Source organism: Accipiter gentilis, chromosome 8 (assembly GCF_929443795.1).
Source record: "Accipiter gentilis chromosome 8, bAccGen1.1, whole genome shotgun sequence".
Classification (NCBI taxonomy): Eukaryota; Metazoa; Chordata; class Aves; order Accipitriformes; family Accipitridae; genus Astur; species Astur gentilis.
Window position 1 is genome coordinate 3,233,518 of NC_064887.1, and position 27,461 is coordinate 3,260,978.

The 27,461-nt window shown below is 36.9% G+C and overlaps 1 protein-coding gene across 1 annotated transcript in view; it reads right to left on the bottom strand.

The window, feature by feature from the left end:
• Nucleotides 1-1,671: 1,671 nt before the first annotated feature.
• The window catches only part of EFCAB7 (EF-hand calcium binding domain 7), a 30,614-nt gene continuing 4,824 nt past the window's right edge, over nt 1,672-27,461 (bottom strand). The window contains exons 4-15 of the mRNA XM_049807465.1: nt 24,915-25,126; nt 22,868-22,954; nt 21,447-21,642; nt 20,228-20,352; nt 14,143-14,284; nt 12,014-12,123; nt 10,862-11,019; nt 10,527-10,660; nt 8,260-8,408; nt 6,172-6,381; nt 3,452-3,559; nt 1,672-2,358 (exon numbers count right to left, since the gene is read on the bottom strand). Of these exons, the coding sequence (XP_049663422.1) occupies nt 2,284-2,358; nt 3,452-3,559; nt 6,172-6,381; nt 8,260-8,408; nt 10,527-10,660; nt 10,862-11,019; nt 12,014-12,123; nt 14,143-14,284; nt 20,228-20,352; nt 21,447-21,642; nt 22,868-22,954; nt 24,915-25,126 (1,706 nt within the window). The 3' untranslated portion in view covers nt 1,672-2,283. The remainder of the gene's footprint in view (nt 2,359-3,451; nt 3,560-6,171; nt 6,382-8,259; nt 8,409-10,526; nt 10,661-10,861; nt 11,020-12,013; nt 12,124-14,142; nt 14,285-20,227; nt 20,353-21,446; nt 21,643-22,867; nt 22,955-24,914; nt 25,127-27,461) is intronic.

Below are 27,461 nucleotides of genomic sequence, written 5' to 3' on the forward strand. Positions count from 1 at the left end.
CAGGAGGAGGGGAGACGGCGACAGGCTTTCCCGCTGAGCCGCGGATCTCTGCGCCGGGAGCTCTCTCCGAGGCCGCCCCCTGCCAAGGACTCTGTGGGGGAGAAGAAGATGGAGGTGCTCCGTCCCGGCGCTTCGCACGGGTCGGGCCCCGCGTCCCTACGGCCGCCAGCGGGATGGCACCGCAGGCCCGGGCACCTCGGGCCTCGACCGATTGCCCGACACAAGCGGGAGACCCACCCCGTGCCCCCAGAAGGGTGGCCGGGGAAGGCCAGCGTTAGCGAAGCCATGAAGAAGCTGCCTTGTGCTGTTCTAGCTCTGGTTCTCCAAAGAAAGTTAACACACCAGAAATCCAGCTGACAGCTGTTACAGGCACGTCTTCTCCCAACTGCCTCCCATTGAAGAGAAGAGGCTAGTACCCCTGTTCAGCCCTAAAAAGAGCAGCTAGAATGGTTTTTCTGCCTCGGCGGCACCTGGGCTTAGAGCAAGCTGGAAATGACCCTGCAGATACAACCGAGATCTCTATTTCTCATCTCTCCAGGGCAGGAAAGGTAGAACCTACCGTGGAGAGCTAGCCTATGTTCCCACTTAAAAAGTTAGAAAATGAAACTCTTCCTAGCAGCAAGGGGATTGGAAAAGAAAAAAGGTTCCACTCCTGTCTTGCTGCGTCCTGTTTAACTTAGACCCTACCTGCAGCAAAACCAAGTCTTTTCACGTGCAGTGATTCCTCAGCTAAGTACTTCTTCCAGTTTTAACCGTTCCTTTCCTAAAATGCAGAAAGAGTGCATGTGGAATTCCTGCCACATCTAACAAGACTGATTTTATAAACAAAAGAAATGCAAATACTGGGGTGCTCGCTTGGTACTGTCTGCTGTACACAGAGAGCGGCTCGTGATTTCCCAGCTCCTTCCTAGAGCTAGGAACTTCTGATGTATCCACACATCGCCTGAGGCAGCGTTTACAGAGCTCAGTTGTTTGCTAGAAATTACCAAACATTTGTGGGGCCTCTTAATACAACTTCTACTTTTTTTTTTTTAGACAATCCTGAAAATGAAAACAATATCTGCTGTACCTGCTATGAAAAAAACACCCAGAAAACTAAAGGATCACCAGTCAACCTGCCTGAGCACCAAGTACTGAAGCGCGTAAATCACCGCCGGCCTCTAGCAGAGCTCTCATTTTGTAACTGACATTTACTTGCCCAGGGTACGATTACAGCAGAGTAACAGCAGAGTGCAGGAGCTGCTAGCAGACAAATATAGCTTTTCAAGACTACTTGCTGCCTTTGCAGATGAGGTCACATACATTTAATGTCTATTTTAAACTCAGACACTTTTTAAGCATCCAGTGACCAAGGTCAAATTTTTTTTCTCCACATTAACAGACATTTAGAGGAACCAGAGAAACATAATAGGCTGAATATTTTTAGTACCTCAAAGTTGTTTTTCATGGCTATTGCGGCTTACACTTGCTGGACTTCAGTCTCCTTATTTCAGCTACCCTGGAAATAATTGCTGTTAACAGTCAAAAGCCCAAGACAAACCTTCGCTTTCCTCAAACGATGTTATTTCCTTATTGCATATGAAAAGGCAGACTTTATTTTATATGAAAGAGTATAAAACCAGGCAGTAATTACTCACGACAAGTGTAAGATGAGTATTATGATCAAAGGACAAAAAAAAGCTAATAAAATTAAAGGGGAAAGAACCAAATCCTTTATCAGGTGGCAAAATAAAATCATGAACACCACCCCTCTATACTTCTCATGTCAAAACCACAATAGTGTTTAATTAAGAACACATCAGACCAATTTAACAAAGCAAGTTTCTCCTCAGTGAAACAGTTCCAGCATGTGATGGAACTACACAATATGTTACAGAAAATAAGAGTATATTTGTGGAAATTAGCCTTTATGAAACACAGTTACATTACAACTGTTAGCTATATTACTGAACAGTACTAATTTTTATTGTGTCTCAATGTTTTCATGCTGAAGTATTTCATTAGACTGTGATGAGTACTCTATTCTGTCAAAGGATTTTACATACTTACAGTTATTCCATCCCTATGCTATCACTATACATGTTTCTTAAAAGCCTTTAGCAGAAGTGTGATACCAGAAATAAGTACTTATGTGATTCATTGGCTTTAACAAATCAAACACTGGGAAGCATAAATATACACCAGCTTTTTGAGAAGGACAAGACTAGAAATTGTCTAGTCAAAAAAAAAATAATCCTGGTTTAGTCTGAAGGCTACCAAGAAACAGTTCTCTAACTAGAATTTTTAACGTAAGAGGGAATGCACACAATTATAAAGCCATTCTTCCTGCTCATTCAGTGGCATCACATGCTGAGAAACCTGTGTAGAAGAGAGAAAACAGAGGTGAAATAGTTGGCTATTGGAGAACTGCGTGTATGTTACCTAAAGTGCTATGTAAGCAAAATAATCTGTTTCAGTACTTATATCACTAACATTAGATGACAAACATTCATCATCTGTAATGACAGTTGGTATTCAAAACATACTATTGAATTTAATTGCATGACAGCAAAATATCCATAAGGGGCACTGAGCCTACAGTTTATACTGAATGAAGCCAAAATTAAAATTAATAAAACACCTTACAGGATCATGCTATAGATATCGAAAGCGTCAGCAGCGATATTAGAACAGGCCCCAACCCTGCCCATGTCATGGGACTGTATCTGTTTACAATGGGTTTGAATGCATCCACACTGGAAAGCTGTGAAATATAAAATAGTTCAGATGCCTCCTCTTTTAAAGACAGAGACCATACTTTTAGAATAATAAAAACTGGATTTTCTTCATAAATGATGGAAGAAAAATATCATCTGCATTTGTAATGCATTTTCAATCTCATTCTCTCCCTTAGAACCCTCATTTAGAATTTCCACTAAAGCCTGCCCAGCTCTGGAATAGGGATCAGCAGATCAAATTGCCTTGTGGCTAAATATGATCCGTAAGTCAAGTTTAACAAAAATTAGCCATCTGCAAATCACACTGTGCATAAGGAATGCAACACACATATTTTTGTTTCTGACTAGCACATGCTTGCACTGTTTCTCACAGACATCAATATATCCAATTAAAATTTTCTAAGTAAAAAAAAATACAGCCTTAGAAAGGAATATTAAAAAAATACTAGTAAATGGTACATGTATCGAATGGGCAACTGAAACAGGCACACATATGAAAAACTGAACAGCTATGGACTTTTATAGCAATTTGCACATGGAAACGTGGATACATCGAGTACACGTTCAGCTTTAAAATATCAAGAACTATAGCTGATCTGTATTGGTGACGAAGATGCCACTATCCACATGCTCATTATCATGATAAAAGACCTGCAAAAGGAAACTGTAAAGGTGTCACATGATTCTTCTCTTTTTGCTTAGATTTTCAGTTGGCTAAACAATAAAAATCTTACCATCATGGATTTTGGTGCCACTTCCACAGCAAAAACAGTAAGTCCCCTATTACTTAGGCAGTTCTTACTCTGCTCATTGTTGACATGAATAATCACTTTGTTTTCAGTCTGCAAGCGAAAAAACATGAAGGAACCCATTAGTCTTAATGGATAAGTGGTTGCTCTTAATATAAAAACTACACATTCCTCTTACTTCCTCTGACTTTGCTATTTTATAGGATAGAAACACTTTTAGGATGCTGATGTCTATTCTCTTTGAAGAGTAACAGTTTCGAATGTACCTTAGCATCATCAGAGCCCAGATCCATCGTCAAAAGTCATTTAAGGCTCATTGAAATAACTTAAGCACTTATGAAGATGTAACTTGGGAACACCATTTAGTGAGTAAACTATTTGCCACAGAATGTTACACATTCTAACCATTTACATAGTTTCAAAAAGTAACTGGACAAATTCATACTAGAGTTTAAGTACAAAGAAAATATTTTTGTCTCAAGTAGTCCTCAGACTGCAAATCACTAGAGGCTAAGACAGCGATCTACAGAAGTGTCACTGGACGTTTGCCCAATTTTTGTTTGCAACATCCACTACAGGCCATTTCTGAAGACTTCATTAATAGAGATTTTTAAAAATATTTGATGAAATTAATATAAGTATAATCACTTAAAGAAGAGATGCTCTTGCTGAAGCTCTCCAAGAAGGATCCAATATATAAAACTGAAAGCTTGGGTAACAAAAAATTCTTTAACCACCAGTTTATCCCAGACAATACTCAGACACAAGACCTAGAGACATGCTACTGTACCCCATTATTCAGTTGTCTCCAGATAAATCTGACAGAGACACTGGGAAACATTTGATTCTTAGACAATGCTATCCAACAAGTTCTCTGTATTGAGAAATGGAATAGAAACACAGTTACTTTACACAATCAGCCTTACGCAGCAAAGAAGCTACTATTAGACTGGTAAGGTCTGACCTTAAAAAAAAAAAAAAAAAAAAAAAAAAAAAGAGCTATCTCTGGTGCTTACAGTACAAAGGGTTTGTGGACAGCAGAGTGCAAATATGGTACCATTATGGAAATGTAAACACAATCTAGTGTTAAGCTGCTCATTACTTCGATCTAGCTGCTCTGGCATCACTTTGTTGAAGTCCTCGTCTACATGGCAGTGAGATAAAGGCAAACAAAAGAATTATCTGTACTGGAAGATACTTACAGCAACAGGAACAAGGTCACAGATATTCACCTAGCACAGAGGGTATGTTATAGTAAGTTTGTGCTTTGGGTGATGGGAAATGCCTCATTAACTATTTATTTTGGCATATAAATGGGCAAACAGTAGACTTGATATTGCTTACTACCTGAGAAATTTGAGGCTCCTCTGCATGCAAGGTCTTTTAATTTCCCCAGTTCACACCCTGACTGGGGAGGGTTAGAAGCCAGACACCTTTCTCTACCCACTGATTAAATACATATGCAAGACTATAATGGAATCCCTCAGGAACTAGCATATTTCCTTAATTTAATTACAGAAATAACAAAGAAACTATTATTTCCATTAAAATCACCAGTACCATAACTGAAGATATAATCAGGCTGCTTGCACTGTGAGAAGATTAAAAGAAGACTGATGCATAAAGCTGCCTTTTTATTATTTCTTTCCAGACATTTACAATACAAAAAAGCCTCCAGTCTACAAATTCTAATGAGATTTTTCAGGGAAATGCAACTATTTGCTTCAATGCAGAACAGAGGTATTTGTGAAACCTAAATGGTGTAAATGGCAGTAGTCAGTGATTTTAATCAGACAGCATCCAGTTGCCTCAGTACAGACCTCATCTCCTTCTCTTACATATCCCCAAACATATAAATAACTCCAGTATATCTACCCTAAAGGGCGAAGTGCAGATCTAAACCCGTAGTTCCAAGGAGCCTTGGCATTCAGGCCTAATATTAGTCCACCAACCCACCCCCTTTTGCATGTTTGTCCATTTAAAAATATACTTCTTGCTGTGATCTTTCAAGATGTAAAGTGTCTTAAGTTTAGCATCTTACTGCACTGTATTTATTTACTCACAGTTCCTGATATAAGTGAAACTGAGAATGAACAGCACATTCATTAGGATCTATGCAAAAAGGTTTAAAATCTCTGCTTCTCACGAACCACTTTTGCTTGGATTTACAATTGTTAACTTGGATTAGTAATAAAGTAGGCCTGCCAGCCAGTTAACAGTTCCTCTATAATATGCTTCTAAAACACAATCAATGCAAATCACTGCCCTTTTGCTTTCTTATACACACTGAAAACATTAAATAACATAAATTCTGTAGTCTTTACTCTTTCTGTAATTGTATTTCTTGTTCTTAGTATTTGATTTCTGGTATTATGAACATATTATGTCTCCAATAATTATCAAAATATTGAAAATTTGGAATGTGAACACGAACAAATATTCTATATGATACTTAAAACTGCTTGCCTCATAATAAGCTGTCCCTTCCAAGAACACTGATCCAGACTCTCTTGAATTCTGAGTCATTTGTCAAAAAGAGCTTTGGATCAGGCACTTGTTTTTTTTAAATGAACTAGGTACAGAAACAATATCAGAAATATCAGAAAACGTAATTCTCAAAAACGATGCAAGGAGGGAAGAACAACAATAATAGACACACAGACAATAATTAACACAAAGTACCTTACAGTAATCTCATGCCATACCTTATTTTCAATAACAGAAGTGATTCTCCTGCTCGCTTTGTAGGTATAGATGATTATGTTTTCACAGCCATCCATTACTTTGGCCTCTCCTTTATTAACAACAGACTTGCAAATAGCCCTGTTGAGTTGCGAGCTCCCTGCCTCTAGATATATGGCTTTAATTCTGGGTTTGCATTTTTCTGCATAGATGTCAATGACAAAGGGGCATGCCTGCAATGGAGAACATGAGTTTCATCATCACTTTTTCCTGTAGTTTTTCCCCTCAGATTTTCACCCACAGCTCCTAAGTATTTTCATATATGGTCCGAAGTAGAATTACCCAAATACAAGTATGTCACTGAATATTAAATATTCAAAACCTGAGAGCTGTGGCAATCTTTTAAACCAAATGAAAGCTCAGGACAAATGAACGTTTTTCATGCCAATCACAGTACACTCAATATGCAGTTTGGCACATTCGGCTCCAACACAGCAAACCCTTTCTTGGATAGCAAAACATACAGGAATTAAGATGAAGCGTGAATGTATTTCAGTGTCTGAAATAAACCTGTCTCCTTTACCTGTCACGCTTTTGCTATTTGTGCCACTTCATACAGATTTAAAATATCTGCAATTTTGCATTAAGGACTCTGCTCTTACAGTATCTTGGCTAAGATTAGTATGTGCAACAACCAGGAGCTTCTATTTTCTTAGACTCAGTAATAGCGCCTCGGTTTCTTTCAAATGGCTACTGGAATCCACTAGGATTTCTCAAGTTCTATCTTTAATTTGTTAGAGGCTCAGTGCTCCTGAAATATCAATCTCTTAAATCATCTGAAATCAAGGAATTAAAGAGTTAAGTTATAGACACAAGTTAAGTAGATGTACATTTTTAGATGAATGACTAAAGCATTTGGAGAGCTATATTGTTCTTTAGAAAGCAAAGACTACAGCCATAAACCACAGCTAGTGTAAGGCACAAACCACCTTTTTGAAATTTCTAACTTGATAAAACACTCCCCAAAATCTACTTTCTTAGAAGATAGCTCCCTCTTATGTCTGAAATGCAGAAAGACAGTTTTGTAATTGCTCTACTAACCATGCTCACAGGAAAAGGAGAAAGTGCTCATCATTAAGAAATCATTAACCATGATCTCAAGACTTTCACCGAGACACAACTGATGTCTCTCAACCATACTGAGTATTTTTGGTTCTGTACATATTTGTTTCACACACGTATGTTTTTACATGGTGACTACGCTGACCTGATGTAGTTTCACAAGAGTTAAAGGTATAATATAATCAGACTATGGTTTTAAACAATCAGCTTTTCTTGGGAATGAAATTTATATGATTAAATTATTTGCATATTTAATGTTTTCTTTAATTTTTCATAATTTTTTTTCTCTTCATTAAAGAGATCCTCTTTCTTTAGTGAGAACTATTAACATCAAGACAGATACTGTTTCTGTAAAAATAAAATAAATAAAGAAATCTATAAGCACACAGAAACAGCAGAGAAATAATCCCTGGTACTGTAAAGTAAACAGTATGCCACCCCAAGCCCCTTCATTAAATTTTTGTGTTGAACAACTTCAGACACGGTTGTGAAAGGCAACAGTAACAGAAACAGCCATGTCTGAAAACTACGAATTCTGAATCATGTGGGGGGAAAAAAAGTTATCTTATCCTTATCCACTTCTGTTGTGGTTTGGGCCAGGGAAGTGACTTTAAGCAGAGAAAGTCCTGCATTTTGTAGGTTTGCTGACAGTCAGTTTACCATCGCTGTCTTCTTACCACTTCCCACGAGCAGGGCGCGTGAATTCTGTCAACAGGCATAAGCCAAGATTCCTTCCTCTACAACCCTACAAAATAGTCCCTTTCTCTAAAGCAAAAGGCAAATTGCCTCTTTCAACAACGTCAGTGTTATCCTAAGAAACAGGATATCATAATGACTGAAAGTCATAGTGTAAACGCTGTATTAACAGTGTTCAGACTGGATCACTGACCTATTGAAATCAATTTATGACAGACAGAAACGGTACTGCAGTTAAACATGTGCAGCAAGTTGTATGTGAAGCAGTTATTTTTGCTATATGGCTACCATACCTCTGTCATTTCTAATGCTTTATTGTAGCCCAGAGACAATAAAGTGACCCAAAGGTCACTAGGATCCCCTTCACGGTCATTGGCTTCCATGAGATTCAAATCCATAAATCCTTGTCTTGTTAGTTCATTCTTCTTCATATCAAAATTCTCTGTTTAAAAAGAAATATAAGGTAGTACTTAACGTCTGTTCTCTCTGCAAACACCCCGTATTCTTCCAAAGCTAAACTCCTGCTTATGTTAATGAGGTTTGAAAGATGAAGCCATCTTGCAGCCTAAAGGCTCTCCAGTATTATTTGGGAAAGAATGTCCTTGACCAGGTATGTGCTTTTTGCAGAGCTTCCCTGTGGATTTTAGATAATGACTAGAAACAGCTGGCCCCTTGTATAACCCAAAAGAGGGCAAAATTTCAAAACAGAAAAAGTTCATACTGATTTTTTTTTTTTCTTTTTGCTAGCAGTATTTGTTGTGGTTGAGATTTGCAGAATGGGGTGTATTAGGAATGGGAAATGAAAGTCTGCTGGAGCCAGCACCCTTAGTGCTTGAGGTCCTTGATATAGACATGATTTACTTAGTTCCTAAAAAGCAATAAAATGCCAGTAATCCTAACACCCCTCTCTAGATAGAATATCATAGATCGACCACTCTAATGTCAGCAAACACATAATTGAAATGTCCTTGTGTCATAGATTTTTAAAAATGGTTTTCTCATCTTCATAACAATGCTAAATCTTTACTATATATTATTAAAAAGGGATTACCAATTTAATAAATCTATCTAAGGGTACAGATACTATAATAAATGGCTTGAACTTTGGTGTCAAGATTTATGATATTCGTCTGAACCCTTCAACTGATTAATGACCTGGTAAAACATTCACTGTATTCTCTTCTTTCCTCTCTTATACACTTCACACACACCCACCCATCCTACTCATGTTGAGACCAGTGCACAGAGGCATAACGCTGACAAAGTCCTAAAGTGTGGGATAGCATGTACAGGCATGAAAGGGACAAGAAACTCATATATAGAAAAGTATTTGTGTATGATCTTTCCATCATTTAGGAAAAAGTCTAATATCTTAAAAGTGTTTTGGGGAGAAATAATTAGCAGGACTTTCCAAATCTAAAGTATTTTGGCCCAAATTAAGCAATCTATCAGAGCCCACAAAGGAATTATATCAAACATGACATGGGCCAATATCCAATGATATGCCATACTGGCATGTCAGACATGAGTTGCAGAAAAACTGCATTTCTTATAGAAACTTCTAATTTTCTTACAGTGGCTTCTAAATTTCAAATTTGTTCACTCACTGCAGCTAAACTGCCCATGCTTTGAAACGACTGCTTTCATGCACCATACTATCACAGCAGCCTATGGTCACTGGTGGTTGACTTCTCTTAGCCCTGTTATGAGATAAATACGTGCATTCTCAAGGCCTTTGCGAGCTTAAAGCAATGCCACAGAATTCCTTTTTTCTTCAAAATTCATGTTTGTGGCCCAACACTGTTCCTGCAAGCTGGCAGGGTGTCCAGTAACATTGATGAGATGTATCAGCAGACAGAAAAGAAAGCACAGCTGCAAGAGTCTTAACTGACTGCCAGCTTCCTCAACTCACTCACAGAAGTCTCAGAATCTCATGGCTGTCATATAGCACAATATGGACAAACTGACACATCATATATGAACCTTCAAAAGATGGATTTTTAATGAAAAACTGCTTACATCTGAAGAAAATATATAGTTGCAATAGGCATTTTCTAACGTCTAATTTTCTGAACAATCATCATAAGCTCTAGATGCCATTTTTAAAGTATCACATACACACTATCAAATGTCCCTCTCAACACTTTGTGAGGTATGAAAGCAGTATCAGCTCAGTCTGCAGAAAAGAGATTGATTAAATGAATACCTGTTACAGTTTAATTCACCATATGATCCATGATTAGCAAACTGTAGTTTTTGGCAGCTACAAAATCTTTCAACTACTAAAATTTGAAATTAGCAATGGGAAGAATTTTCTCAGCAGAAGGTCAGTGTCACACAATCCAGAATGAAGCAAAACAGAGGACAGGAGACTGGAAAAGGAAAAAAAAAAGAAAAACAAAGGGAGAAGAGAACAATATCTACATGTGTTCTTAGTATAGGCTACAAAATACTCAGTTCTTCTACACTATATACATGCTATAGTAGGATGCTATAAACAACAGCTTGCAAGTAGATTGATAGACCTAATTACTTGTATCAAGCACAGCAGTGAACTTACCTTTACATACAGCCCATGCTTCCTCATCACATTTCTCACCACTAGTTCTCAGTTCAAAGAAATTGTATTCCTCCAAACTCAGAAGGCCGTTTCCATCCAAATCAATTGTTTCAAATATATCCAATAAAGCAGCTCTAAAAGATGAAAAAGGCAGAACTATTTCCAAACACTTGTTTCCTTTACTGTCTCATAATATTGTCAGTAAGTATTCAGTCTATTTGAGAATATTCTGTACAAACAGTACTTGAGCAACATACAGCTTTTAAAAAGCTAGATGTTATTTGGAGCACACAAGTTTATAATAGTTACCATGCCTATTTGGGAATACGACTCACCGGAACTCTTTGGTCAGAGCCAGTTCTCCATCTTCACCTCTATACACCAGTTTTGCTTCTCCAGCAATTTGTGGTTTTACCTTCTTCAACCTACAGCCTGTTGTAAATGGGAGTAGCCAGTAAACTCCTGATCCAAGCTCCCCTTTCCATCCAAACATCTACTCTTAAAGGAAGACAGACAAGTTTGTAAGTTACTCCTCAAATGATACCTTTCTTTATTACTAGTTATGTTCATGCAAAAGTGATTACTTGAAAACACTGGTAACGCCAGGTTCTTTCCTTAAAGAAAACATGTCTACAGTGACATGCTGTATGATGCTATTTTAAAGACACAAAAACTAGTGGATCTCTTAGTTATAATAAAAGTTAGAAAACCATACAGGACCAGAGATGAGGGGAGAACAGTCATTACTAGAAGTGTCTAATAACAGTCCTATCATTTTTCAGATTTGTAACACCTTTTAATTGTTTAACTTTAAAACAAAAGCAGCCAGTAGCAGCCTGACAAAACCCACAGAGTTTTTAATTTCCTCCCTGATTTATCAACTTTGTTCAAACTAGCAGCAAAACCTTCCTGTTTAAAAAGTCACAAGTGACTTAGGGTTTAAGAAGCAAGCTGAGTTTCCTGTGGCTTGGAAGGAGGAAGCAAGTTAATGCTGCCATTTCTCCTCCTTTATTTCTGCCATAGGATAAGAATATTCTGTGCACTATGAAGTTCAAAATCATGTATATGGCAATGAGAAAGAAAATTAAAGGAGATTTTAACAAATTTTACCTTTGAAATTTTGTTTTTGAAGGCGCAGGAATACAAGTGAGTTTCCACAGAGTATCGATATATATAGCCAGCAACTCAGCAATACTTGCCTACACACCACATGATAATACGGTCCTCGCTAGAATTTCATTACTTCCATACACATCACTTGCATTTCAGCCCATCCAAAGGGCATAACTAAGACAGTATTACATCTTACCTTGCACAAGTTCTGTCAATTTTGAAAGAGAACATGCACAGAACAAGGGTTTCTTCTCTCCTCTAGCCTGATTAGGTACAGTCTGAATTCCTGCCAAACACATGGGAACTCACCCATGCAGCATTAACACATACACTAAAGATACAATAATTAAAATAGGAATACAAAACCATCTAACCTCTTTGTTCTGTTGTTCAGTAAAGCTCACAAGCTGTAGATTTTCTTGAGTTTCATTTTCCTTGAGAATATACAAAGCTGTATCCACTGACAACCAATGGTAAGATTTTCCTAAAAAGAGAAGCATTCCCAACACAAATGCTTAATAATGGCACAAAATAGTTTTTCTTTGAATGCCAAAGTAGATATTTCTATAGTATTTATCATATTGATCCCTGTTAATGTAACATGGAAAAAAAATCCATTATATGCTATTGGTATTTCCTTCCTATTTAGGCCAATCAGATAAATTGTTCGAAGTCTTGTGATTGTCTTACAGATAATGATTACTATTATGAGTTCTAATATTAAAACCTTTGGTAGTTAAGGAAGGAAAGGTAGTTAAGGAAATTAAAAACTCTGTTTCATTGTTTTCTTCTATTAGTATAACATTATTGGTTTTTACTTTTTATACTAAGGCTCCTAGATATTTGCAATTAAGGATGTTAGCAAAATTATATAAAATTCTCTTCTGATGTTCTGTAAAATATTGTTAAACTCATCTTGACTGGAAACCCAGATTATGTGCAAAAGCTAGGGATACTAGAAGATGTGAATCTCAGAAGTATAAGTTTCAATCATTTTTAAGATTTAAATAGCAAGATCTCCCTACGTGGCATCACTTACAATTTGTCTGATCATGTATGGTTTGTTTGTCTTGGGTTGGATTGGAATGGAGGTTTGGTCTTACAGGCCATGTTGAATAGATGCCATTTGAATCTCTTTGATTTCTTCTAACTTCTCAGTTCCTGAGGGCAATTAATCAATGAGCTATTAAGTGGTCTTCAAGTTAATCGGACCACAGCAAAACAATGAATGCAAGGGCTTAGTTTTTCTACAGTTAGGAGTCAAGAATACTAATGAGTGGCTACATACCACACAACTTTATTAAAAATTTTAAGATATTTTTGATTTCTCATAAAAAGCTAATTGCTCTGCTAACATGAATCCTTTCCTTACATACCAATATTATGCCTTCCTCTTCACAACAAAACAGAAAGATATTTCTATATACAGGACAATTATGTTGTGCAAAAGTAGGAAATTTTATTTATTTTTTTTTTTTTTTTTTTTTACAAAAGACAAGTAAGTACTCTTTTGTTTACACAGAATGTCTGGACAATCCTGCAGCAGAACTATTCTAAGGCACAGTTTAAGAGGGTGCCACATGTAAAAAAAGAAAAGTTATGAGCAGAACACTGAGACATTCTGTTACTCAAATCTGTTAGTATCGGACCATGTTTCCTCACCATTAGAAGTCTGTTGATCAGCTTCCCATTTCAGCCAGGTAGTAACTGGAATACGACTACTTTCTGTCAATTATTTACAGTGAAGTTTTTATTACCAACCTCAGTCAGAATCAGTTACCAACCTGTAGCACAACAGCCAGCCCAGATGACTCTAGAACATCTCTGGGATCTAATGGCTCCTGTTTCACAGGATTAAAGAGGAAATAATCTACTTGGGGAAAAAATAATTCCAACATAGCAACTAAATAAAGCTCCTTGGTAAATCACTGGAGAGAACAAAGCCAGTAGCATTTGGAAAAAAGGCTCACAAAGGCTGACTAATCTCAGGTGGCTCTAATGATGGGCTTCACTCTTAAGATGAAGATTAAAATAGGCAAACTAAGCTATAAATCCATCAGACAAGATTCATAAAAAGCCATAATCTATTTTAACTATGTACAAAAGCATTTTAGGTGGAGAATACAATATTGACTAAATTTTGTATTGTTGTTTCCCACAAAGTACATCTTAAAGAGAGATACTGCAAACAGTGCTAAAATTTGAATTTTGAAATAAGAAACTTCACAAATCTATGGCCAAAAATAATCTAAGGGGTTGGCTGACTAAAGAGAGAAAGATAATGGGCCTAGCTGATTTTCACTGCCCAGGCAGTGAGCACAAAATAACTAAGCAGAAAATATGGTGTGACAAGTTAAGTTATATTTTTAGTAGGACTCCGTCAACAGAGAAAAGTATTGCAATATTGCAAAGTATTACAAGTGAGAAAGGGAGAGAGAGATCAGCAGAAGAGAAAATATTTGTAATAGAGGAAAATTCTCCAAAGAAATACAGATACACTTACCTTCTACCTGACGAACGTTTAAAGGCTTGATGGTAATACATACTGTAGACCTTTGAGGTAAATGCAACTTGTACTTGTGACTAATGATTTCACCATCTTCTTCTAAGTAGAAGCATCCTTTGGATTGTGCACATTGCCATTCCTGGAAACCAAGCAAATATTAGATGTTGCCTTGATCTTTGATGAAGATAAAAGTGCCTTCTCTGAAATATATTAATTTGTAGTCAACTTTTGCAGAGCAGTTAGTAACATTGCTTCACTTGTGAAAATGCTTGAAAAACATACAGATTACCCTAATGCTCAGACAGTTGAAATGAAATTTGAATTGCCGTGAAGAATCAAACTGAACTCATTAAATTCTCTGAACTGTGTGATTTACCACTGAAAGGGTGGAATTTTGCTACATTAGTTCCATCAGGCCAATCAAGCAAAGAACATAATTGATTAGCTGAACAATGAGGAGTTATTTGCTCAGACAAATCACAAACACAAGTACTGGTCAAATTAAGTGGTTCTTCTTGACTTCTGTCAAAGCTATTGGAAAGGCAAACTAAAAACTACTGTATTTGTGAATAATATTGTTCCTAGAGAAGCCATGATTTTGCCGAGATGATAAAACAGCTACATGCTTCAAATTTTTTTTTTATTTTTTTTTTTTAAACAGCATGTCCCTATTTGCAATTTCAAATATCATTCAAATGATATTTCTTTAGCAAAATAGAAAGAAAGTCCTTGCAGGCATATTGTATGCCTTGAGGAACACAAGATGTTCTTGATTTGCCTTCCCTGGTCTGGATTAACTCCATGATTTCTAGTCACTTTCCTAACAATGCAAGATAACGTTTCTGAGCAGAGCGTAGCTAAAGGAATCTTCCAGTGTAATCTTAGCAGAGAGCTCTGTCCAGGTGGCTGTAACTATGCTTAGTGTTCAGTGTCACAGGTAAGCTAACACAGATTTGAGAAGAGAGCTTGTAAAAAATGGGGAAGGTGTGCATGCAACTCCCAGTAAGAAGGCTGACTACTAACTCCATCCAAGGTCAAACAGTCTTCATCAAAGTGCTACACTTCATTTCTCCTCTTAAAGAATCAGTTCTCATTACAATGCATTCACGCTCAGTTGATGATACTTGACAGTCAATGACCTAAAGGTGACAGGCAAGAATAGGACTTTGCTAGCGTACGTCCATCCGGGATGCCAAGTAACACAGTTGGTAATACATGTAGCTGTGATCCTGAATTTAGATTTCTCCATTCGGAACTCTACATTTCTTAAGAATATAAATTACTCAGGGACTCATGGATTTAAGAGCCTTCAGTCCTGTGCCACAGTTTTGCCACAGATTTCTGTGGGAACAGGATCAGCTCCTCTATACTAGACAGTTCTCATTCAAACATTACGGAATTCATCTTCATTATACTTCTTTCTGCTTTAAGAACTTTTTATAAATAAATCAAAACAAAGAGAGAGATGTACTCTGAGAAAACTCACCACCTCTATTGGCATAGAAAGACTGTAGAATCTAATACTATCTCTCACTTCATTTTCTGCCTCTGAATCACTCTTATAAGTTTCACCCAAATAGCACAACCTCAGCTATGAAAAGAATCTTCACACTAAAGGAATAAAAATATATCATCCTGAAAACATGAATGTGGATAAACACTGAGAATTCCAAATTTTACACAGCTGGAAACTATCTTCATCTCAAATTACTTATGGTTATGGCAAGACTACCCTGTCCCATCCAAGATGTTCATCTAAAGGCAACAATTATTTTATCCTCAGTACCCCAATAGTTTTGGTAGCATAATGCATCATACCAATTTTAGATGTCAAATTCTGCTACTTATATTTGCATACAGCTAACAATATGGAGTACTTTTAAGTACAAATACTATATACTTTGCAACTCACTTTCTGCTGTTCTTTGGAGGTTTGAGATATCTAAAAAAAAAAAAATTAAGACTTTGCTAAGGAAGTTCTAAGAAACTTTAAAAGTAAACATACTTCCCCAGAGTACAGGCTATCAAAAAGACAAAGATCAATTAAGCTATCTAAAATAAAGTGGGACATCCAATCTGTGATGGAAACTAATATCCAAGTCCCTCCCCTCCCATAATCTTTTCCAGTTAAGATAACATGTTGGATCCAGGGCCTTCATGGAAACCTATCTTCTCTGCCATGAGAGATGCAAAGGGTACAACGTGCTGTTGGAGGAACAACAATCACTAGCTACATCTGCACTGAGAAATAAAAGACAGCAAGAAGCAACACCTAGCTGTAAGCTCATTCCATGGCCCTGTTTCAGATGACTACAACTAGCACTCTTCAAAAAAATGTGTATGCAATTCAAAGAATTTTTCACTTCAGGCACCACTTTTAAAAAGGAATATGGATATAACTCCACTCGTTTTGGCTTCCTGTGACCTACACAGTCCACATCAACCCATCAGGTTTTATAACCTTGCACACTCCATGCCATGACCTACCCCACAGCTTGTAACATATATGCTTGGTCAGGGCATAAGATTATGAAGATTGGTCATTCATAAGATTATGAATGGCACTGGAAAATATAATTTCTTAAACCCACAACACTACCACATGGGTTCTAGGAAAAAAGCAAGTAGTGCCATTTAAAGTGGACAATCTGCTTGAGAGGGTGCTAGGCCTAAGCTTTGTGGAAATACAGCTACCTGTGCTACTTGGTCCACAGAGTCACAGATCAGTCCCTGGGCACCTTTTACATAGCGGTATAGACCTAATTAACAAGGCCACCTAAAAATTTTATACCGACCTCTACCCAGGAAACTAGATTTCTAGTGACAGGATAAGCAAAAGGGGTGCAATCACAAAGAATAATTGGGAAATAAGTGAACAGAGACAAAACGTTACTGGGACTTAATGGTGAGTGTTAAACATCGAGCAACAGATAGGGTTCTCTCAGTCAAACAAGTGGATAATGGGAGTTGATATTAACATTAGAGTCAACATAAGTCACTGCTAGAATGCGAATATGTAGTTTAGTCTGTTAAATAATTTCTAGCACTATTCCATTCTCAGTAAACTGTTTATTCCAATACTTGCATGACTCCTAACTTTGTCTAAAGTCCATAGGCAGTAAATTGAGATATTTCCTTAAAACTTGACACAGCTGAGATAACTGGTTGTTAGCTCATTTAGTCTCTAAGCTTAATACCTTACAAAACTGTTTGAAAAATTAATGACATTTCAAAAAGATCAAAGTCAAAAGGTCTCCTAATGAAGCAATATGGCTGTTCTTTGAGACATAAAAGTGCATAATATAAGTTTAAACAGCAGTCCAAATGTGCTATGACTACTCAAAAAGATACTGTGATGATATTCTTGTGCAAAAGTTACTGTAACAGCCACATTCTATTCCCCCCTTCTCACTATGGCAGTGGTCTTCAAACCATCATCTTACAGACAGTCCATGGAGAATGGCTTTGTCCTGTTTGTTTACCTTCCATTTTTCTAGCTGTTGTTTCAGATGAGAGACTACTGGTTTTGCAGTTTTGCATTCAGATAGACATCATTACAACAGGGACAAACAATCCCAGAAAGCAGAGAAAATAAAATATCTCAAGGAACAACGTGCAGGTTTAGATGTGAGCAACAGTAAGCAAAAGTTTGACAATGCTTTACGAATCAAAGACTAAACTGTTATTCTTGCAGGGAGCATAAGGTGGTGCTATATTCTCTAAATTACCCATGTCAAATTACAAACAGGTATGTAAATATGGGAAGCTAAAAGATTTTCTGTTTTGATTTTAGTATGTTCCTTCAAAGCATAACAAAAGTTATCAAATAATAGCTAACACAGTGGGAAATGTTTGTATTAGAAATGTTAATCATAAAGAAATGTTAGGCACTACCTGCGGCTGCCAGTGATGGTCACTGCCCAAATAATGCATTCCACTGCTATTACAACTTAAGTTATTATTGAAATTGTCCACACACTCATGCATAGTTCCAGATTAAAAGCAATGTTTGTGAGAGGAATTGTTCCTATGATTAAAGCAAAGAACTTCAGTTCAAGGCTTTGTCTTGTACAAACCTGTTCCATATGCACAGAAAAAGTCTTGCTAGTTCAATTGCATGAGGCTATTTCACAGACATGAGTGGGAGCATATAACTATTTCTTTCAGGAAAAAGACTTTTCTCAAGTATTTCTTTTGCTACCCACTGTGTATACAGGTTTTTCACTGACTTGAGTAGCACAGAATGCAAAGGTGAGACTCCTTAGCAGGGATAATTTAGCTACCCAGTGCAGAGGGAAGATTTTAGAACATGATACACAGCTTGCTTTTTTTTTTGTAATGTCTTTCAATCTTGACTAAAACCAACACAAAGAATACTTTGCAGAAGTTTAAGATCTCCATTAGCCATCTTTTAATAAATTGTGATTCAGCTACAGTTGAAGCCCAACAGGTCAGCATCTTGTTTATGCATGTCTGTAGCACTTCTGTAACTGTCTATTTTTTCCTCCCCAAATTTATTTATATGGCTTTGAACATGTCACAAAACTTCACTAACAAAAAGAAAACACATGGAAGAATGTACTATGGATATATTCCATGTTTTCTAAGGGTTTTTAAAATTTAGACATTCACCATGTTTTGGCTTCCACTGTTTTCTTCTGTCAGAAACATAAAGTCGGCATTGGTCCAACTTCATGATGGCAACATCTTCTTACTGTCCCCAAAAGACAGGTGAACTTCAGAAAAAAATATTTCTGAATACAAGATAAATAAGAAGAATTTTGGGGTGCTAGATTCTGATCCACACCACAAATGAATCGCTGTGTATTTATTAATTGATTTTGACAGTTTGCATTGTGCCCTTAATAGTTAGGGTTAAAAAAAATTAGTAGTTCTAATTATACCTTTTCATGTTTATTGATTTCAGTTTTTGTGTGATGCTAATCAATAGTAATCGATATCTGCAGCTGCTTTTTTTCAGTGAGTTCTTACTAGCTTGCACAAAGAAAGAGGAATCCAATATTGGGAAACTGTGCAATGGTTTTATATACTACCCAACATGTTTGAACAAGGTGAAATTGCAGGTTAAATTGCATGGAGGTCCAGATACCTAAACAGACTGCAAAAAATTCCTCTGAGATTATGTTTTTAAATTTTAATATAGAACAAATGTCACTGTATAGCAATGTCGAAGATATAAAGGACTTTGGAGTTCAATAACAAATACAGAGTTGTTATTTGAAACAAAAATGTAACTCATGAGAACAATCAGTTCAGTTTTCTAGCAGCAGTTATACTATGTGGTCATAACCATTTTTTCCCTTTTATACAGGAGTCTCAGGGTGCACATTTTTAATGTATCCTAGCATTTTCCAGTTAATGTTTTATATTTCTACAGCTATTATTTTCTGTTGAAAGAAAACTAGTAAAGGTTCAGTCAAGAAAGGGAAAACAAAGGGAAAAGATCAATATTAACACTCTACAAATATTGACTTAGCAAAGTGACTTTGTTGTCTTTCTCCCACAGGAATTTATATTGAATGAGTGATTTATTTAAAAGAAAATACTGATAGAACATATTAGTCTAACTAAAAATCAATATTTTCAGGCTACAACATATATTTACAAAGTAATGCCCAACAAACTGAATATGCTCACAGATCTGTTATTTATTTCCAATTACCTTTCATATAAAGGTTTATGATACACAATCTTTCAGACTACTTAAGCATTTAAAGTTCTCACCAACCTAATAAATTATTAAATTTTAAATTTCTCAAAAAGTCATTAAATGTTTTATCCAACAGTGGTTTCATTTATAAAAACCACACTTTGTTCTATTAAACCTTCACACCTGAAAAATTATTTTCAATAACTAGATGTCAGCAAAACCAACAGTATATAAAAATGTTAATAACAATATGTATCAAGAAACCTCTCAGTAGTTTATAGCTGCCCTTGACAAACTATTAATAAAACATAAGCTAAAAATCAGAGAAAAACGGTTTCTTATTTAAAATGCAATAACATACGTGCCTAGAGGAAAACAGCATAATTTCAATAGGACTAGCTTACATGATACCTTCATTGTGTCTGGCTCAATTAGCTTTGTGTTTCTGTTGCTACTGGCATCCATGCTGATAGTGGTAGAAATGGATGCTTTGCAACTTTGAGCTGATGAGGGTCTTGAAGGCGTTCTACTATCACCTATAAACATAGATATTTTGTTACAATTACATTATTTCAACCCACTCCTAGTGCTATTTGTCATAAAGCCTTACATTTATAGGCATACAGAGAAAAACTGGATGACAAGAACTTCAATCAGATAAGCTGACTTCCCTTATAATTATATAACGTTTAATAATTCATTAGCCAAACATCTTTACTTCCCTGACTGTACATCCCAGGTGAATGGGCATATGAACAGCAGAACCTGGGAACCAAATCTGCCTGAAGGACAAAAAATTGTTACCACATGATTCTATTTACCTTGGAATCAAGGTAAACCTGTCCTATGTGGATATGTTTAACCTGCTTCTAATTTAAAGTTATTTCTTTTCAGGACAATATAGTTTCCCTGCCAGACAGCACATCACTTATATGCACAGTTGCCCAACACAATTACTTCCAAGCCTTTACTTCCTGATTCCTCATGTCGGGGCAACTCTGCTCATACAACTGTTGATCTAGCTACATAAACTCAGTCTTCATGACTGTTCTGTCATTTTTGCACCTCTTCAGTATTGCCTAGAATTGAAGCAACTTAAAGTAAACAATATGCACTACATGCAAATATTTCACACATGGTACCTTTGCAGTCTGTTAGCCTGCACTCTTTTTCCAGTCTGAGGAGGTTTTTAAGTATCTTTGCAACTTCAGGAAGAACATTAAACTCTTGTATTGATTGTGCTTTAAAAGTAGCCTCGATAATTGAAAGACTGCTGATTGATAAACATGTAAGGTTTCATCTCTGATCAAGGAAGGAAATAAATAACTTGCCTATGTTGCAACATCTGAGCATTCGCTTTGTCTCTCCCCTCTGAACCGTGTCACATGAGAGTCAATGAAATTCACCCTTAAGAATTTGAGAGCTTCAGAACATAGATGCAGCCAATGTCCATTTGAACATGGAGATCAGATATTTTACTGAGACTTTTATGCACTTGCCACAGTAAAAATGAATATTAGTCAGTAACATCCTCACTAATCTGAGAAAAATTAAACAAATACTCAACTGTTCATTGACCCAGAGCATGATCTCCAACAGAATGAAAACTCCCAATATGAAATATAAATACCTTTTGTTGGTGCTAGTTTGTGATCAGTTTTCTTCAAGATTCTTGGTGATGGTTTTGACACTGGCAGTGTGATCCCTTCAGAGCACAATTCAGCTTGATTTCCAAACTGCTGTTGCCTCAATCGACTATCAACTTCCAGTTTCTCTCGTGCAGTCTTGCAGCACTGCTCACTGGTTGTCATGTATAAGTCACAAAACTTTAGAGAAAGAGAAGTAATCAGTTAAGTGAAACATTCTTTCTCACAGTTTTAAGGATTAAAATATAACATTAATAAGCAAAGGACAGGTCAATAGACAGAACCATGGAATCCTAGAACGCTTTGGGATGGAAGGGACCTTAAAGATCATCTAGATCCAACACCCCTGCCATGGGCAGGGACACCTTCCACTAGATGAGGTCGCTCAAAGCCCCATCCAACCTGGCCTTGAACAGTTCCAGGGATGGGGCAACCACAACTTCTATGGGCAACCTGTTCCAGTGCCTCACCACCCTCACAGAAAAGAATTTTTTCCTAATATCTAGTCTAAATCTACCTTCTTTCAGTTTAAAACCGTTACCCCTCAGCTTATCACTACACTCCCTGATAAAGAGTCCCTCCCCATCTTTCCTGCAGACCCTTTAAGTACTGGAAGGCTGCTATAAGATCTCCGCAGAGAGATGTAATACATTTTCTGTTAAAGCACAATATTAATTTTCATTTTCATGAATCAGAGCAACCACTCAAGTGACACAGTAAAATGGAGTCATGATTCAACAAGGAGGTCCAAATATTGAATGAAAATTAAGTGCAACTTTCAACCCAAGAGGTGATTTATATTTCTTTCTAGATATTTGAAGACTGATTTTATTTTTTTTTAATAGGATTTTTAATAGGGGATTGGTTTTCTTCTATGAAACTATATTTATACACAAATCTTTTGGACTGTTTATTCAGTTCAACACCTAGACATGATGTCAGAAAAACTGATAAGGTGTTGCATCTTGAAAATTAGATGTTCACATATACGATAATGTCCCACACACAAGAAATTACGAAATGTCACAGACCTAGCAATTCTCACTGATTAGCAAAGTTTGCTGCCAATGGTCATCTTTAACCTGCCATTCCTTTAACTCTTACCTTCACGCATGCTGTTAAGGTTTTGTGCTTACTATTAGGCTCTGTCTAAAACATTAAGTTCACTTGCAGCAAGTGACCTTTTCAAGGATAATAGCCAGATAAAGGGAGTGAAACAGAAATATATACCTGCCCGTGTTTCAGTACGTAGGCAGTTGGGGGCGGGAGGGGGGAGGGGGGTGCTGGGGTAAGGTCATCAATGGACCCACACATGGTGATATGTACTGAGTTTGATAATGCTAATACTATCAATAACATTGAGTCAATAACACAAGAACAAATAATATCACTCTGTTTGCCATACCTTGTTGTAGTCAAGTTTGCCACTGCAGTTAAAATCAGCTTGTTTAATAATGGCACTCACTTCATCCCGAGTCATTTTTTCACCTCTCTGCAATAAAAAACAACTCAGTTTGGGTTCCTCATCAAGAATGCTGTTCACCTACAGTGCACATTTAATAGAAACACAAAGATCCTTTTAATATCCTTTCAGGGAATCTTATCTTGCAATAGATTTAAATGGGTTTTGACTTGAATCGTCAAAATAGAGGTCAACATCATAAAAAATTATGTCCCTACAATGCTACTAAATACTGAACAGATTAATTGCATCAGTTTACACAATTCTGTGGTGTCTTCTGGAAAAACACTGTGAATGACACCTACATCATTTTCAGAAAATATTCCATAACCTGGGGAATCCCAGCTCTCAGTCATTCTTACTTATATTGTAGCACACTAACAACCAAGAGTTAACTTCATAATGGTTAGTTTCACTTATTTACTTGAGCTATCCTGTTATACCAGTCTACACCTGCAATTTGGTTCACTAGAAGAGTTATTCCAGGCATGAATTTGCCTTGCACCTGTCTCTACTTGGAATCATTAGTGTGAAGCCAGAGCAATTTCCCTCCTTTTGGAACCAAGTCTGAATTGCATGTCAGAATACCATCTGGAGTGCCCCACTTGCAATGGGGACACAAGATGCATCTCTCAGGAAGAAAGCATGTCTTCCACAAGGTCCTCCAGCAATTTCCTCTACACAGATACACAGGGCTGTTAGCAATGACACAGAAATACGCGATTGCTGTACAGAAATCTACTTCACACTTTTCAGCTATAGGTGCATGGTGTAAAACTTGGGACTGAAAACTAACACGAACTTCATTGTTGGTAAACATGTGATGTGGACATATGGTCCCTGAGCCATAGTGGATTGCAATAAATCAAATCCTGATCCTCCGCTCTTTGAACAGCACCAGTTGCTACTGCAGGCATATCTAGTAAGTTCTTCAGTCTGCGTCTATATAAAGCAATGCCCTGACTTTATATAACAATACAGAGTTTGTAGCCCTTCATGGCATAACTACGGTAGCGCTCAACATCTGTTACTTCTATCTTTTGTTATATATAGAATATTTCCTTACCATTGCAACTATATCTTTTTGTTCATACAGAATGAGGATTGAAGGTTCTGCCACAATGTTTGAAGTATACAAATAATTTTGTTTTATTGGGTCAACCACAACAAATATAGTATGTAAATTGTTTGATCCTTCTGTCCCAGTTTGCTCTTCTTTACATGTCCTTGAAATTGTTTTATTCTCACTTTTGAGAACTCTACTAGAATTCTACTATCAGTCTGGTTTTAATTGTTGCTGCTGTGCAAGACGATTGGCTTTTACAATGAAGGGGGGGGGGGGGGGGCAGGGTTGGCTGCACAGAGCAAAAAACCTGACAGAACAGAGAAAGAAAATCACTGTAATTATCTGTGATGTACATCAATTAGCTTAAAGTCAGAGCATCAGCTCTACACCAACTTGGAAGACCATTCTGCTTCTGAACATACATAGACAACAACTTGTGAGGGGAGAACAGCAAAGGTATGTCATTAATTCTCTTGGTAAAAGTTCAAAACCTCAAAGGGCTGCAGAGAGGCTCTGTAGAGAATAGAGAGATTTGCACTAACTGAACCAAGGGAGAGACATGTGCTTCCCCTTCTGTTGCTCCACTGCTGTATTGATAGAGTTTCAACAAAGCATTCTGTGAAAATATGAGAAATATTTTTTCTGCCAGCTTCCACCTTCAAGGCACAATTGCTGAAAGCAACAGACAGGTTAGCAACCGCAAGACTGTAAGGGGAAAAACTGAAAGAAAGATCAGATAACCACAGACAATTAGACATAAAATTAAAAAAAACCAAAACCAAACCAAACCCAAAACCATGAATCAGTTATTGATTCTTTTGGTCAGGAATATGTGTTTACACATTCAGAATAGTTTTCCTGTTTAATTTCCAAAATCTCTACTAATGGTTAAAGATGGATAATTAAGTTTCTACTGATACTTACTGTTGTAAGAATTTTATAAAGTTCATCATGTAAAATATATCCAGTATTATCTGTGTCTATTTTTCCAAATGCTTCGAGCAGTTCAGTTTTTGTAGCTGGTTTTTCTTTTTTTAAAATAGTACAAAAATCATCAAAATTCAGTGTAGTTGTTTGTGAAGTCCAATATTTACTAACTGTCTTCTGACATGGATTTCTTCCAGCCTGTTGAAGTACTGAACAATAAAACATAATATTAACTATATGTTCCAGCTGCCAGCGAAGGAGTTTTTTCAAAACATCCTTTAATCACTTTCCATGTTCAGACTTTTTTTTTTAAGCCAAATCAATCCAAGGGAAAAGCAGCTCTAAAGGACAGTTTTGCTTATAGTCTTAATCCTGTACTCTACTGATACGGACTGACTGTGACCTTCTGTGGCCTTGAATTCTGTGGTTTGTACCAGAGAGGTTCAAGCAGCCTGAGGGGCAGATGAGCTCACTCACATATTCTTTTGAAAGGAGTCATCAAAGAGGCACTGCCTGGCATCCTAGATCATCCCTCGCAAACTATGATCCAGCACAGATATGAATATGCCACACTGCTGCGAATCACACCCACTTTCTTCTACAGAAAAAGGAAGAAACCAGAGAGCAGCCTGTGACTTTTTAGAATACAACAATATCACAGGAATTATTTTGCTTAAAGGCTCTGATCTGCAGCTTCCACTTACTCATATGCACTGCTCTACTAAACTCGATGGGATGTCTTCCTTAAAGAAAGTTAATGGGTTCAAACTATTAAATAAGCAAAATATCCATGAATTCAAAGACAGTCTCCTCAAAAGACAGATGTAAAATTCAGCCCACTGTCTATGTCCCCTGCCTTAATATCAGGAAACTCTTATTTGTAAGCTTGCACATCATTAAATCCTGTTTCTACTGAGATTCACATAAGTCTTTCCACTTTGCCAAGAGCTGAGATCTAGCGTAGAATTTATCTTAAACAATATTTTATGTCACTTCTATACATTTGAACTTATCAATTCAAATTACGCAACGTGAATTTCAAATGTAAAGGAAAAATGATACCAACAGACATATATTGTTAAGGCCAACAGCCAATACCATGCGTGCAATCAGTCCCACTGCTGCTACACCTGGCATTCTTCAGAATTAATTTGCTGGATCTAGTTAGCCTCTTACAAGTCTTTACTGAAAACATCCTTTCATCAGTTTCCAGGGCAAAGAATGTATTACATTAAACTGAAATTAAATTAAAATGCACAGTCTATCTGAAACTGGAGGGATGTTTTTATATCTTCCCATATAATCAAGTTTTTTTAGGGAAACACAAGAGATCCTTCATCTCTACCTAGGCTGGCAGCTTGATTTTTAGCCAGCTGACCAATGACCAAGTCTATACTGGCTGAGAGCAGTTCAGTAGCATCTGTGAAATGAGGTGGTGGCATCGTTACAATTCTCAGTAGGCAACTGTGTCACCATAAAAACAAACAAACAAAACCAGACACCTTTGTTGCTAATCTCCAGTTGAATGCCAAGGACTAAATAAAGATTTCTGCCCTGTCACCTCTACAAGCAGAGTCAGGAGAATACAGCAAAGCTTACATCTTTATCATGCAAGACTTGGGCACATAGCAATTGTTGAAGGATTTCAATGTCAAGGTCAGCCAAAGAAGGGCAGTTACTCTGTGTGTTTGTTCACATGGATAGCCCAGTTCCCTGGAATGTCATTATAGCACAGTATTCACTCACATTTAACAGAGTATCCTTCAAATATGCAACAATTTTGTATTTTTATATATCCAGGGAGATCAGCACTTGCCATACCCTGCGTGCCTCCCAAGTTCGTATTTTTGAAAGTTCAATTAGACTGCACCTTTTATTTATACTTCATTCCAGACTGATTCTGCTAAATACCTTAAGTAATATTACAACACAGCTACTATCCATGAATAAGTAAAACTCCTACAAATAAAATTTTGCAAGGCCAATCTCTAAGTGAATATTTTACAGTTGAGAATATTAGCCAAAGATCATGCAGCAAGAGATGCTTAAACATTGGCACCACTCATTTGATAAATGCCAGAATTTACTTGAGATGCAATATAAATCTATAATAACTCTCAATGCCAACAAATTTTAAAAGACGTTCTTAAATATCTCTGAAAAAACTGGGAGCCTGAGCAACTAATTGCCCTTTCCAAGTTGACCTTGAAACCAAAATGCCCAAACACTTGCTACGTAGCAAAGTGGCATATGGATAGAGATGAAAGCCAAAGCTTATATAGAAGAGATTACATTTGTTCACACCACTCCTATCTTAAAATCCAGATTATCCAAAACTATCATTAGGATGTTATAAAGGCACTTTTATTACAGCTGAGAAAGCCTGGGTAACACTAAGTCACATGCTGAAAGAATGTGCTTGCTAATGTGTAGAATTTCATGTACTGGTATAGGGAAAGAAGCTACAAACAATCAGTGCAACAGAGAAGTACACTCAGCTTTTATAGTGGTGGTTTCCACGTGGAGACCTCTCATATATTAGGT